Source organism: Strongyloides ratti (assembly GCF_001040885.1).
Source record: "Strongyloides ratti genome assembly S_ratti_ED321, chromosome : 1".
Lineage (NCBI taxonomy): Eukaryota > Metazoa > Nematoda > Chromadorea > Rhabditida > Strongyloididae > Strongyloides > Strongyloides ratti.
In genome coordinates this window covers 9,181,622-9,196,738 of record NC_037307.1, presented here as the reverse complement: position 1 = coordinate 9,196,738, position 15,117 = coordinate 9,181,622, and the positions used below count along the sequence as shown (strand labels likewise).

Sequence of the window (15,117 nt, the reverse complement as noted above, 5' to 3'; positions counted from 1 at the left end):
AATAATATAAAACAACACATATATTTTTATTATATATTTTTATAATATATAATTTAAAAATTGTTCAAACTTATAAATTGTTTTTAAAATAAAATTTTGCCTATTTATCATTATAAATCTTATCTTTTACAGATAAAATATGTACTTTAAAAGTTACTTATTCTATTGGTTTATCTATATTTTTATCATATCACAATGGATAGGAATAATGGCATTACATATTGATAGAGTTGCTTTTGTAAATCCACAATCTAAATGTAGAATTAGATGTTTAAATGGTGGTGTATGTGCATACAAAATTAAATCTCCAAGAGAACATATTTGTATATGTATGGAAGGATACTTTGAAGGAACTTATTGTGAAAAAAATAGTAAGTTTATAATTATTATTATTATCAATAATATTATTTTATTTTTTAGTCAAATCTTCAGATACTTTTAAAGATCAATCTGATATTTTGTCTACTACTATATCTTCTTCATCTATTACTAAGTCACATGAATATACAATTCCTAAAAACGAAGAAGGAGGAAATGAGTCTGTTGAAGAAAATGAATGGAATGCAAATGGAAATTTGGAAGAAAATATCAATAAACAAGAAAATGAAATTAATTACCTTCAACAACAATACCAATCAAATAGTATGTTTATTAATATAATTATTTTTTATATACATAAAAAAAACATATTACGATTATTTCATTGATATTTATTTATACCTCATTTAAAATAAATATATATTTTAGATAATGACGACATCACAAGACATCAACAAGAAAATGGAACATTTGATGATGATTCTTCCATTGAAAATGATAATGAAATTAAACAAGATGAAAATGACCTTCATGATGAGGAAGAAGAAGATGATGATTATACAGAAGAAAAACATTTACCCCACTTTGATCAAAACGAAGATTCCTCCTCAACTGAGATATATGAACTTCATGAAGATTCTAAAGATAGTAGATTTAGAAACATACCTATTATGGAAACAACTACAATAAATGATCATCATCCTACACCAATACATATAAAACCTAAAGGTAAAAAAAAAACTTTTAATTTAAATAAACATTATTATTATGACTCTTTTTTTTATAGTTGATAATGTTAAAACAACACCTGGTCCAATAAATTACTATTTACAAGGTAATGATAACACCAACAAAGATGATGACGATGGATGGATGATGGTTAAAAAACGTAATTATGCCATTCGTATTACAAATGACTCTTCAAATAAAAATAATTTTATCTATGGAATGACCAAAACTTTTATCTTTACATTTTTTTATATCATTTATAAAAAATATTTCTAACTAATTGATATCTATTATTTTATAAGATATCTGAAATGATTTGTAAAAATATTTTTTTTTATTTTTTATATTTCTGATCTCTTATCAATAGAAATGTTAAATGATATTAAATTTACAAATCTATCCCGAGAATATATATATACATAAATTTAATTATTTTTTTTTTTTTCATTACTTTTTATTTTTTAATAAAACTTATTTAAAAATTTTTTTTAATAAAATAATACTTTTATTATAAAATTTTTTTTATTATTAAGAAATATAATATTAAATAAATATATTATATAATAAATTTAAAAGTATTTTGATAAATTTCTATATTTTTTAATATAATATTACAACAACAAGAAAGAAGTTAGTGAACAAGTGATGATAACAATCAAAAAGTAATTGTTTTAATAGTTTTATCAAAAAGTATATTTTATAACAATATATTTATATTATTTTATAACTATTAATGATTGTTAAGATCAAAGAAAATGTTTAATATAATTATAGTTACAAAACTCCAAAAAATTGAAACTATGTAAAATTACAAGTGTTATAATTTTGTGTTTGTATTTAATTATCTCTACTAACACAATATTTTCTAGATATTTTGTTAATTATGAAAGTTTTATTAACATTGAAAAATATAGTAAATTCACAAAGAAATTTAAAAGTTTTTGGGAGAACTTTTAGTAATTATTGTATTGATGGTAATAATTTTTTTTTAAAAATAATATTTTATCAAAATTTATTATTTTAGCTTCAATAGGATTAAATCCTGAAACTATTGAGATTCAAAAACTTGCTAAACAATTTTCACAAGAAAAACTTTATCCATTTAGTGGAATACAAAATGAAAAAAAAGAATTACCTATGGATGTATTGAGGGAGGCTGGAGAAATAGGATTTGGAGCAATATATTGTAATTCTGAATTTGGTGGAACAGGCCTCTCACGTCTTGATGCTTCTGTTATTTTTGAACAATTAGCAAGTGGATGTAGTTCTACTGCAGCATATATTAGTATTCATAATATGTGTTCATGGATGATTGATACATATGGAACAAAAGAACAAAAAGAAAAATATCTTCCAAAATTGGCATCATTTGAATGTTTATCATCATACTGTTTAACAGAACCTGGTTCTGGTTCTGATGCTTCCTCCTTAACAACATCAGCTAAAAGAGAAGGTGATTATTATATAGTTAATGGATCAAAAGCATTTATCAGTGGAGCTGGTGCTAGTGATGTTTATATTGTTATGATGAGACATGAAGGACAACCAGGACCAAAAGGAATATTTTCATTGATTATTGAAAAAGATACTCCTGGATTTGAATTAGGTAAAAATGAATCAAAACTTGGTTGGTGTACACATCCAACAAGAATTATTTCATTTGACAATTGTAAAGTACCAATCTCAAATAGATTGGGAGGTGAAAATGAGGGATTTAGTATTGCTATGGCAGGAATAAATGGTGGAAGAGTTAATATTGCATCATGTTCATTAGGTGCAGGTCATATGGCTTTAGATAATGCTATATCTCATTTACAAGTAAGAAAACAATTTAAAAAACCATTAGCTGATTTTCAATGGAATCAATTTAAGTTAGCTGAAATGGCAACAAAGTTACATACCTCAAGATTAGTTGTACGTGATGCAGCAATACATTTACAAAATAATTCAGAACATAAAGCTGAATTATGTGCTATGGCTAAATTATATGCAACTGATTCTTGTTTTGAAATTGTAAATCAAGCACTTCAAATGTTTGGAGGATATGGTATTTTAAAAGATTATCCAATTGAGAGATATCTAAGAGATTGTCGTGTTCATCAAATTATTGAAGGAACTAATGAAATTATGAGACTTATTGTTGCAAGAAATTTACTTTCTAATACCAAATATTACAACGTTTAATTTATTAATATTAAATTAAGTTGATATTTTTATGTTATTTTAAAAAATTTAGTAAAAATGTTATTTATTTCAAAAAGTTTTAATATATATATACATATTACATAAGAAAAAATATAGTAAAAAATTATTATTTATATATTACAATCTGATGAATCTTTAATTTCATTTTCAAGTGTTTCTTTTTTTTGAATTAAAAAAATAATTCTATTATCAGTTTCAATATTTGCTTGCTTTATTTTATCCAAATCATTTTTACATTCATCTAATTTTTTTAGTAGTAAATCTCTATAACAATTTATATTTAGTATATCATTTCTTATATTTATACAAAGTTCCCATATATTCTTATTTAGTTTTGATCCAAATGAATCTATTAAACCATATTCTTTATTATTGAAAATTTCATTTACTTCTTTAAACCACTTACAAAATAATCTTTTGGGAAAATGAAACTTATTTCCAGTTAAATTATAAGATTCTTCTAATTTATTTATATGAATATTTAGATTAACTTCTTGACATGATTGACCAAATGATAGAACATGAACATTTTCATCATAATCTTCAGCTTTTGGATTGATACAAACTATCATTCTAATGTATCCTGAACCTTCAAAAAAGTTTTTAAGAAATATTGTTAATTTGTTTTCTCTATATGGAACAACAATTTTTTGTTTTCTTTTTTGATTAATTTTTATTCCTTCAAAACATTTTCTTAGTGTTAATAAACTATTATTAATAGCATTAGCTTCAATTAATCTTTCACCCTCTGCATTAGTTTTTTTTGTACGTTCTGAACCAGCTAAATCTACTAAAAAAATTTGTGATTGAGTTATATTAGCATCATTAACAATTGGATAATATTCTGACTTATTTATATCACTAACAACAAGTCGTATCATAAAAAGTGAATGACTTCTACTACTATTACTATTCATTGATGTTTCAGCAGTCTTTCTTTTTATTTTTGCTTTTTTAAAAATAGCCATTAATTCTTCTGAACTAGATACTTCCACTTCAACAATATTATTAATGTATGTATTTCCATTAATACCTAATTTTATTTCTTTTTTAATAGTAGAATCATTATCCAATAAATCATAAACATATTGATTATAAATTTCAACATATGAAACAAAAACTGTAGCTATTTTATCATCTTCAAGTACATTTAATTTTGTAATATCTATTATTCTATTACTACACATTTCTGAATCTTTAATCATTATTTTATAATTTGTTGTTTCTTGAAGAAGTTTAAAATCTTTTATAGAATCTTCATATTTTTGAATAGAAACCTTATTTTTTCCTTCACATTTAAAAATACATTTTTGTGCTATATTTTGTATTGAATTAAATAATACATCAGAGAGGCGTGGTAAAATTCCAGGATCTTCAGGAGTTCCAATTATTGTGTGAGTTTTACCACTTCCAGTAACACCATATGTAAATAATAATCCATTTTCACCTTGAAGTAATTTTAAAATTAAATCTTTACATGTTCTATTAAAAACAATTTGTTGTTCTTCATATGGATCAAAAACATAACCAAATTTATATATATCATTAATAATTTTTTGACATTTAACATTAGAAGGAGAATTTAATTGAACATGTTCTTCATCAACATAAATAACACTGTCTTTTGAATTAATTTGTATTGTATTTGAAGGTCTAAGTCTACAGACAACTTCAAGAGAATTATTATTATTTAAAATATCCATTTTTGTAATGACAAATTCTATAAATAAAAAATAAAAAAAAATTATAAAATTATTTAATATATAAACAAATGAAAAAAAATTTTTTTTGAATAAAAACAAAATATGTATATTTATTGTAATAAAAAAAAATAACATATTTTAAATATATCTTATTTAAACAAGAATTAGAAATTTAGGAATATAAACCTAAAACCTTGACAGTTATAAATAAAGATTAATAAATATCAAGAATTTTCTTCAATTGAACAATAAGTTGCCAATCAGATTTTGTAAGATCTTCACGATAATAAGCCTTACAAACATCGATTGTTTCACGAGTAATTTTACTAATTAAAGTATCTTCATGAGTAAAATGTCTTCCATATAATTTTGGAGCATCACCGGTAGTATTTTCTATCTTAATGCATACTTCATCACCTTGTTTAGCAATATTTATATCTTCATGATTTTTTTCAATAGATGAAACTGTTCCTAAAATAATGTTATCTTTTGATGGTACACAAATTGGAGTTCCTTTTTTTAATTGACCTGCTTCAACATAAACACCACAGATAATTGGATTTCTTGCATTAAATATATTTTGAGGGAGAATTCTAAGTTTACATGGAAATATAGCAAGATGTTCATTTTCCTTACGTTTCTTTTCTCTTAAATCTTCACGATATTTTAAGAAAGCATCCTCAAGATGATAAATAATATCAGCCTGGAATATTTTAACATTTTCTTTATCAGCAAAAAGTTGTGCATCTCTTTCAACTTTAACATCAAATGCAAGAATACAAGCAAATTCTGGATTATGTTCTAACATAACTGCAGCCTTTTGAACATCTTTTTTATGAACTGGACCAATATTAACATTAGAATATGGAATTTTTTGACTCTTTAAAAATTCTAATAATGCTTCTAATGAACCAAGTGTAGATGCCTGTACATAAACACCTTCAGGTTTCCTTTTTATAGCAGTTAAAGCTTTTTCAAGTTGTGTCTCAGCATCTTCCTTTAATATTTCAATTTCATCTTCACGATTAGCCACAAATAATGGTAAACCGGCAACAGCTTTTTCCAAATTTTTTGCTAAAATCTTAACACCTTGTGCTCCTTTAATACTTTTGAATCTTTGATATTCATTCTTAACTCTAATTTCTTTTAATGGAGATGGCATAAGAAGATCTCTAACTTGGGTAATAATGGCACCATCAGTACCTGTTAGTACTATAATATCTCCAGATTTTAAAGTACCATTTAAAAGAATAACATCAATAGTTGTACCAAGGCCAGGTATAGCACGAACTTCCATAACAAAACATTCTAATTCATTACTAAAAGCAATTTTTTTAGCTAAATAATTTTGTGTATAATCAGAAACATATCCCATTATATTACCAATACCATCACCAAGAAAAGCAGATGTTGGAATAACAGAAATATATTCTTCAACATCATCATTATCTTTAGCTAAAGCAATATTTAAGCCTTGTTCAGCAAATTGTGCAAAAATACTTTGGAATCTTTCTTTAAATTCTAATTGAGTATTTGATGGTTGACTGTCAAGATGTTCCCATATATCTCTTCTAGGATTAGATTCATAACCATAAAGACGATCGATCTTATTAAGAGCAACGACAAATGGTGTATTTCTTTTAAGAAGTAATTTGATTGATTCAATTGTTTGAGGTTCTAAACCATGCATAATATCAACAACAAGAATAGCAATATCACATAATGAAGATCCTCTGGTACGAAGATTAGCAAAAGATTCGTGACCTGGTGTATCTATAATGAGGAAACCTGGTATTTTCATTTTGTCTTTATTAAATGTTTTAACCATTTTACATCTTTCCTTAATAGCATCACCTGGAACAAATGTAGCACCAATTTGCTGTGTTATACCACCAGCTTCACCTAGTTGAACATTTGTCCTTCTGATAGTATCTAACATTTTTGTTTTACCTGTATCTACATGACCAAGAACACATATAACTGGTGATCTAAGATTATCAGTTGATTTCTTACTATCGTTTAAAGTTTTACGCTTTTTAAATCGAGCACGAACCATATTATCAATTTCTTCTTTTGTCATTTTGTTCAAATGTGTCTCATCCTCAGACTCTTCTGATGATTCCTCATCACTTTCCTCTTCATCATCTTCATCTTCGTCTGATTCTGACTCTTCTTCACTTTCTTCATCCTTACTGGAATGTTTGGAAATTTCAGGTTTCTTTTCCTTTTCAATATCATCTGCCATTTCCCAATCATCAAGAATCTCTTCTTGTTTATTTTTCTCCTCACTTTCTGCTTTCATTTTCTCAGCTGCAATTTTTTCTTCCTCAATTTTTTTCATTTCCTCTTTTTTTTTGTGTTGTTGATTTTGTTGTTGCTTTTTCTTTTTAGTATCATATAAAAATGCCTTACGTTTTCCATCAACAGGAACATCTTTCTTTTCATCAGTAACAGGCAATTTTATACCACGAGCTTCTAAAAGTTCTTTAGCTCGTTGTTGTGCAAGTCTTTGAGCTGGTGTCAACCATTTTCCTTCTTTTTTTAACTGAGCTTCACGTTCTTTTTTTTCAGCTTTAATTTTAGCTCTTCTTTCCTCCTCTAGTCGTGCTTTTTCTTCACGCTCTTTTTCTCGTGCCTCCCAAAGTGCTTCCGCTTCTTTAGCCTTTTTCTCAGCTTCTTCTTTAGCTTTTTCTTGTGCTTCCAATAATAATTTCAAAGCAGCCATCTTTTTGTTAACTTTTTTTTGTTTCTTACCAGAGTCTTTATCATCCTCTTTTTCGCCAACTGGTTCCTCCTCCTTTATAGTGCTATCTTCTTTAATTTGAGAAACTTTCTCCTCACCCTTATCATCATCACCCTTTTTCTTGTCTTTACCAGCTTTCTTTTTTTTTTTAGAAACTTTTTGAGGTTCTCCCTCAACGTCTGCTTCTTTCTTTATAGGTTCTGAATCTTTTTTATCAACAGTCTTCTTAACATTAACATCATCCTCCTTTTTAATTTCATCTACTTTTTCAATTTCTAGTGAATCAACTTCTTTTTTCTTTTTTGGTTTATCTTTTGAATCTTTTAATGTAGCAATAATTGAATCAAAATCAGCTTCTTCCTCCTCTTTAGCAGCTTTTTTGGCTTTCTTTCCTTTTTCCTTCTTCTTAGTCTTTTGTTTTTTAAAAAATTCTTTTGCTCTCTCCATTTGTGCTTCTGTACTTTCATCTACCTCACTTTCGTCGCTTTTTTTATCCTCAATTTCAATCTCATCCTCAATATCCTCAACTATCAATGCAAAACCCTTCTTTTTCTTTTTGTTTTTATTAATAATTGGAGCAGAAATTTCCTCATCTACTTCTATTGCCAAAGATGCAATTTTAGCCTCAATTGCCTCATCATCGCCCCTAAAACATTTTTAAAAAATTGTTAAAAAAAAACTTACCAATCATCATCCTTCTTTTTTCCTTTACTCTTTTTTGGAGGCATTTTTTAAAATATTTCTTAATTAAACGACCTAATTTTGGCTAAAAATTAAATTTTTAATATATATAATAAAAATACATCAATATTAATAAATACCACGTTAATATAAAATAAGAATTCAAATTATTCTACGATTTTTAGTGACAGGTTAAAATGATATATAGTACTGACTTCCAAACGTCAATCTCAATTTTAAAATAAGTATTTCACCAATAATATGAAATTTTTCGTGTTGGGGCGAATTGACTTTGAAGAAAAAAAACACAAAAAAAAATCTTTTGCAACAAAGGTTGTTTAATAAATTTTTTTTTGTAGCAAATATTTTGATTGAGATTTAAAATTATAGTAGAAGCAGTTATTGCTACAACAAATTTTTTTTACTTATATCTTGCGACGAAAACTCTTTGGTTTTATTAATAGAATAATTATGGATGTATTTTCTAGTCAATGTCTCTTTCCATATGTAAATGAAGTTTTTTAGTTAGAACTTTATGGTAATTTGATATTTGAAAAACAAAAATGAAGTTTTTAAGAGTTTTTAGAAACTTTAGAGAAATGTTTTATGTATGTCAGTTATTTTTAAAAACTTTATTGGTGTACTAGCTTTTTTTTTAACCAAATCTATTTGAATAAAATTTTCTTATTATTTTTTATAAAATTTTTTTTTGAAAAACTAATAAAGTTAGAATGTCAAACAAAAACAATTTTTTTTTTTTGAATTACAGTAATAATTTCAAATTTTCTCTCGTTACATTAGCGTTGAAGCGTTATCTCTAAATTATACAAAAATTTTTGTTTGTCATAAGATATCCTACAAAGACTGCTTGTTAATGGAAATGGAAGAGTGTATACGAAATCATCATTTTGGATAAAGTAGTTTACCAAATACTAGTAAATTATATTTATTTCTGCAATGGCTGTGATGTTTGCTGGTTCTCGTTCCTCATCTGAAACTACAAGAGGAGTTCTTTATGAATTTAAGGCTGGTAGGTCTTTTCTTGAACCTGGAAGCAGTGATAATACGAAAAAAGTTGTTGCTGAGAAGACAAAAGGTCTTATTATTATCAAAAGATCCTCTGATCAATTGACTCATTTTTGTTGGAAGAATCGTGAATGCAATACTGTTGTAGATGTAGGTTGAATATTATTACATTCTTACCAATATAATAGGATTTCATAATATTTCCAGGAGATACAGAATTTAAAGAAATTGTTGAGTGCCCTGATGGCCGTGTTTTTATGTTGAAATTTAAGTCTAACAATGACAGAAGACTGTATTGGCTTCAAGAAGCTGATAAATCTAAAGGTGATGAAATTGTCGAAAAGGTTAAGGAGTTACTTGATAGTCCTCAACCCGAGCGTTCTGTTGGAGGAGGAAAGTCTGGTGGAGGGGGTCCACGTGATTCTAGTTTAAATATTCGAAGTTTTGGTGATTCAAAAGGTGATGGTACTGAATTACTAGGAGCTTTGGATCAGAATCAATTAATGCAACTTTTAACTTTAATGAATGGTGGAGCAACTGGTAATGATAGTGGTTCGATTAACGGTAGCGGGTTAGAAGCATTTGTTTCAACCGATTCTGGATCATCACGTAAAAGTGGTTCTCAAACAATTTCTTCGAAGAATCAACCAGATTTGTCCAATGTAATTACTTCATCTAATGTTATTGAAACTGCAAAAGCAAATGCTGATAAATTAACACCACTTCTACCTAATGAACCACCTGTAAAACAAGATATTGAAGAGTTGAAAACCTCTTTAGCGTGCCCATCTTTTAAAGATGCTGTTGTAACAGTTGGACATGCAATTAAAACAGGACAAGCTGGACCAATACTCGAACAGTTTGGCTTTTCAAAAGAGGGTATTGATGAGGCAAATAAGGGAAATCTTATTGGTTTTGCTAAATCACTATCAAAAGAATCTCCTGATAGCAAAGTAAGTGAAAGTAATGTAGACTCTACAATTTCTGTTAGCGAAGATTCATCGAAAAATGAAGAACAAGAAACAGTAAAAGAGCCAGAACCTAAAAAAAATAAACCTGACATTGATAATATGGATATTGATTAAATAATTTTATTATTTTGGTTTGTATTTTAAATGTTTATAGATTAACTTTTACTTATAAGATAAATCTTTTATTAACAAGAGAAAGGAGTCTATGTATAATAATTAATAAAAATGTATATTAATCTCCAGCAGGAACTTTATGCTTACCCCAAGCGTGGAAACACTTTGTAAATCTTTTACTTTCTAAGCCTTTTATAGCAGCCATTAATTTTCTAGGCCTTTCAGGATTTCTCATTTGTGCTTGAGCTATATATACACCTACAGCACCATAGGCTAATTTTGTCTCAACCTGTGAAGCATTTCTTCCAATCCATAAATAAACAATTTCACCATTATCAAGAACCATTATATCTTCATCATCTAAATCATCTTGACAAAAGTCCATTGTTTTTTCAGAAACAGCAAAATATCCTTTGTCATTTGAACATCGAAATAGGCGAGTAAAATTAACAAATGATGCATCTTTTTCATATTTTTTCTTTCCTCCAAGTGCTTTCCAAAATTCCAATGTTTCATTACCTTCATCAACTATTTCAACAGGAAAAAGATTATTTGTATTAATTAATTCTCTTGCTACTTGTTCAATATATTGATGAAAATATGGATCAGATTTTGAACCTCTCCATACAAAAAGTTTACCACAATTTCCATCCTCATCAGGTACACTAAATGGTGCTCGTAAAATAAAACAAAAACCTGAATTAAGATTTTTTGCCAGGCAATCAATTTGTATAGTTCTTGTACAAACAGCAGATCCATTAGCCCGCATACTAAAAAGTTCTGGCCACTTACCACCAAGATTTTGTGAAAGATTACGTCTACCACGACGTATTAAAAATTTCCTATGAAAATGTGATAAAAATTTAGCATTTTCTTGTTGTTGATACATTCTTATTACTTCAAGTTTATCTTTAAATAAACTTTCAAATTTTTTTTGTAATGAAAAAGTAAAATGAAGCCAACCCATGTTTCCAGCATCTCTACCTTGCCAAAAATATACAACACATTTAAAATCATTTTGTTGATTAGAAGCATGTGAAGAACAAACACTATTATTTTCACTTTCTTCATCCTCATATTCAGTTTCTTCATCATCTTCATTAGAGACAAAATATCGGCATAGAAAAACATAACAATCGCATGTATAAAATGTTCCAAATTCTGATGGTGGAAGTTTAACAAATTTTCTATTTTCTAATACAAATGATTCAATAAATTCAAGATCTTCATTACATTCTTCAATAACAGCATCAGCCTCTTCATGTGGAACTTCTGAGGCACGTGGTGCAAAGAATGCATTAAGATCTGTTTTTATTTTATCTCTCTCCATAATAATTTTTAAATCAGCTCCCCTTCTTTGCATAGATTCAGCGGTTCTTGTAAAATCAGATGGAACAATATCATTCCATCCTTTAAATTTACTTCTAAATACACAACTTTCCTCACCTTCTAATTCTTTTGTTATTTGAGCATATTCAGGTCTTTCAAATATTGAATGAATTTCTTTAATTATTTTATGACCAGCCATTTTTGTAAGGCGATTAGCTTTTTTTCCAATCCATAAGAAAACTTCTGAATATGTATCAAGAACATATACACCTTTTGTTTCAAGCATATTTTGTTCACAAATGTTATCTTTTAATTCTACTTGTGGTATTTCAAGAAAACCCATTCCTAATTGAATATGGTATAATTTTTTTCTTGTTTCTTCTTGATCTACAAGAACATTCTCAACAATAGGTTCTTCAGGAGGTTCAGTTGAACCATATAAATCTTTCCAAAATTCTTCTGGTGTTTTAAATTGACTACATGTTTCAATTTCAGCTTCACCTTTTCGTTCTCTACTATTAATTGTTACTGCAAATAATCTAACTTTGTTTGAAACAGTTGTCCTTGATTTATATCCACTCCATATCCAAATAGTTTTATATGCATCAAGAAGGTAAACAAATCTTGGATCAAGACTTTCAGGAGAGCATGGTACAGGTTCTAAATTAACATTAATTCCATTAACAGTTCCACGATATAATCTATTTACCCAAGTAGGTTTTTCTACATTATAAAAACCAGATGCTGTTCTGGCACCTTCAATATAAACAATTTCATCACTAAAAATATTTAAAAATTCTTCACTTTCATCATTCATATCTTCTCTTATGGTACGACATGATGCTCCAAGATAATTTCTAAGATTTACTGCATGTACAGCTGCACACATACCTTTATCTAATGAAGTTTTTTCACCAATCCAATAAAATATTTGATGTGTTAATTGTCCAGAAACTTCTTTGTTTGTTTTTAAAATAAGATAACTATCTGCCTCATAAAATTGACCATAAAAAGAAGGATCAATAAGAACAGGATAAAAATTTTCAATTTCCCATATCCATAAATCTTCATAATTACCAATATCTTCATCAAAAACATCTGAATAATCTATTTTTGGTTTTTGTTGTTCAATTTTTTCTTTCCATGACATTGTTTTAATTCCACAACTACCTCCAAGTGGCATATCCTCTGAATCATCAACAGAATCATTTCTTTTTCCAGCAATTTTTGACATTCCTTGAATAACTTTAGAAGCATCTTTAGCATCAGCCTGATAACGTCTTCGTTTAATAAAATCTTTTTTTCTTGCAATAGGATCTTTATTTTGTATTGATGATGTTCCAGTCATTATAGAATTTAATGATGATGCAGCAACTGTATTATTTTCAGTATTTGCCTGAGCTGCAGCAGCAGTAAAATCAACATTATAATATTGAATTTTTGATCTTTCACTTGGTTTTGGTGGCATAACAAGATTATCATTATTATGTAAATCTAATTCTTTTAAATCTGGTAAAAGATATATTGTATCAGGAAGGGTAATTAAATTATTATTATCTAATTTTAATTTCATTAATTTTACACATCTACAAAGACCTTCTGGTATTAATTCCAATTTATTATAACTGAGGAATAATATTTTTAATTGTAAAAGTTTTCCTATACTTGGTGGTAGACCACTAAAAGTTAATTTATTAAAACTGGCATATATTCTTTGAAGTTTTGATAATTTTGTTATATTATCTGGTAGTGATATCATTCCATTACCACTAATATTAATAACTTCTAAATGTTCTAAGGTATTTTCTGGTATTGAAAATGCTTCAAAATTGTTGTAACTGAGATCTAATTTTCGAAGTTTTTTTAATTCATATAATCCATCTGGAGGTATAGTTAATGAATTATAAGATAAATCTAGATCTGTAATATTATACAATTCATCAGAAATTAATGATAAATTATTATGAGTTCTATTTGTATTTTTCAAAGATAATATTCTAAGATTTTTCATTGAACTATTAAGCTTAAAATGAAAACTTTTGAGAGGATTGTTTGATAAATTAAGAATTTGTAATAATTGAAGTCTTCTCATTTGTGAAGGTATTTGATCTAATTTATTATTGGAAATATCTAAATGAATTAGATCAATCATATTGTTAAAAATCATTGGTGGAATACTCGTTATATTATTGTGTGAAAGATTCAATACAATAGCACATTTAGCATATTCTAAATTTGCTGGAACTTCTTTTAATTGATTATGGGAAAAATCTATTATTGTAAGATCTTTCATACGAAAGATATCTGATGGGATTCCTGAGACTTTAATGTTATTATGATGAACAATTACACTACGAAGACGTGGTAAATCACTTAATTCGCCATGAACATTTGTAAGATTATTTCTTGACATCTGAAGATGTTGTAAATTTGGCATACGTGATAACTCATCTGGAACACGTTCTAATTTGGTACGATTTAATTTTAACCATGTTGCTTGTGTCATTTGTTCAAGTTCCGGAGGAAATTTATCACTCTTAAAAAATAATTAAAAGAATGATTTTTATTAAAAAAAAAAAAAAAAACTTACAGAAAAATCGTTTCTTGATAAATCGAAACCTTTAACAAACTGAAGTACTCCTGTTGACATAATTACTTTTTAAACAATAAATAAATAGACAGAAAAATATATTAACTTTTTTTAATAAATAAATAATTCCTTATCATAGGATCATTAGTGCTAAAAATGTAACTAATATATGAGAAAATGTATGTAAGTATTGATCAAATAAAAGATGTGTATATGTAAAATGTGTATCAATGATAAGAAACTAAAAATTTACTACGTAATTTAAATAGTTAAAAAAATACTAAAAAATTAGTTTAATTTAATTAAAAAAAAATCACTAGTGAAAGCGCACATTTCTAATAGAATAACATTCCACCAAAAAATTCCATTTAAGAGTTTTTTGTAAACAAACATTTTTCATTCTTAGGATTTATTTTAATAAAAATTTTAAATATTTTAAGCATAAAATAAAAATATATTAATTTTTTTTTAACTTGATATTTATAAAAAAAAATGTTTATTAAATTATAAAATATTTTAGATAAACATTAACTATAATAAATAATAATAGTTATATTTGTTTAAAAAATTTAGTTCAAAGTTAAACAGTTTACATAATATTTTATCTTTGCTTTTTTTTTATAATTTTACCAAAAAGTTTATCATAATTTTATCATATTCCAATGAAAAAAAAATATAATAAAGATGTATAATTATAATAGAAAATAT

General features: G+C 26.6%; 5 protein-coding genes across 5 annotated transcripts; 2 read left to right on the top strand and 3 right to left on the bottom strand.

Moving 5' to 3' along the window:
- Nucleotides 1-208: 208 nt before the first annotated feature.
- On the top strand, nt 209-3,231 carry SRAE_1000286800 (Isobutyryl-CoA dehydrogenase, mitochondrial; the record flags this gene model as incomplete). Its single annotated transcript, XM_024649994.1, has 6 exons — nt 209-371; nt 421-642; nt 748-1,047; nt 1,106-1,222; nt 1,917-2,021; nt 2,072-3,231. 6 exons carry the CDS (start codon nt 209-211, stop codon nt 3,229-3,231), a joined length of 2,067 nt encoding a protein of 688 aa, XP_024503816.1.
- Nucleotides 3,232-3,362: 131 nt separating this feature from the next.
- On the bottom strand, nt 3,363-4,955 carry SRAE_1000286700 (Kinesin-like protein KIF23; the record flags this gene model as incomplete). The annotated part of the gene is made up of 1 exon (XM_024649993.1): nt 3,363-4,955. One exon carries the CDS (start codon nt 4,953-4,955, stop codon nt 3,363-3,365), a length of 1,593 nt encoding a protein of 530 aa, XP_024503815.1.
- Nucleotides 4,956-5,169: 214 nt separating this feature from the next.
- SRAE_1000286600 (Eukaryotic translation initiation factor 5B) lies at nt 5,170-8,426 on the bottom strand (the record flags this gene model as incomplete). Its single annotated transcript, XM_024649992.1, has 3 exons — nt 5,170-6,293; nt 6,339-8,344; nt 8,383-8,426. 3 exons carry the CDS (start codon nt 8,424-8,426, stop codon nt 5,170-5,172), a joined length of 3,174 nt encoding a protein of 1,057 aa, XP_024503814.1.
- Nucleotides 8,427-9,336: 910 nt separating this feature from the next.
- On the top strand, nt 9,337-10,490 carry SRAE_1000286500 (Proteasomal ubiquitin receptor ADRM1; the record flags this gene model as incomplete). The annotated part of the gene is made up of 2 exons (XM_024649991.1): nt 9,337-9,555; nt 9,594-10,490. The coding sequence occupies 2 exons, from the start codon at nt 9,337-9,339 to the stop codon at nt 10,488-10,490; spliced, it is 1,116 nt and encodes a 371-aa protein (XP_024503813.1).
- A 118-nt stretch (nt 10,491-10,608) lies between these two features.
- Nucleotides 10,609-14,469, bottom strand: SRAE_1000286400 (Protein flightless-1 homolog; the record flags this gene model as incomplete). Its single annotated transcript, XM_024649990.1, has 3 exons — nt 10,609-13,949; nt 13,998-14,355; nt 14,410-14,469. The coding sequence occupies 3 exons, from the start codon at nt 14,467-14,469 to the stop codon at nt 10,609-10,611; spliced, it is 3,759 nt and encodes a 1,252-aa protein (XP_024503812.1).
- Nucleotides 14,470-15,117: the final 648 nt, after the last annotated feature.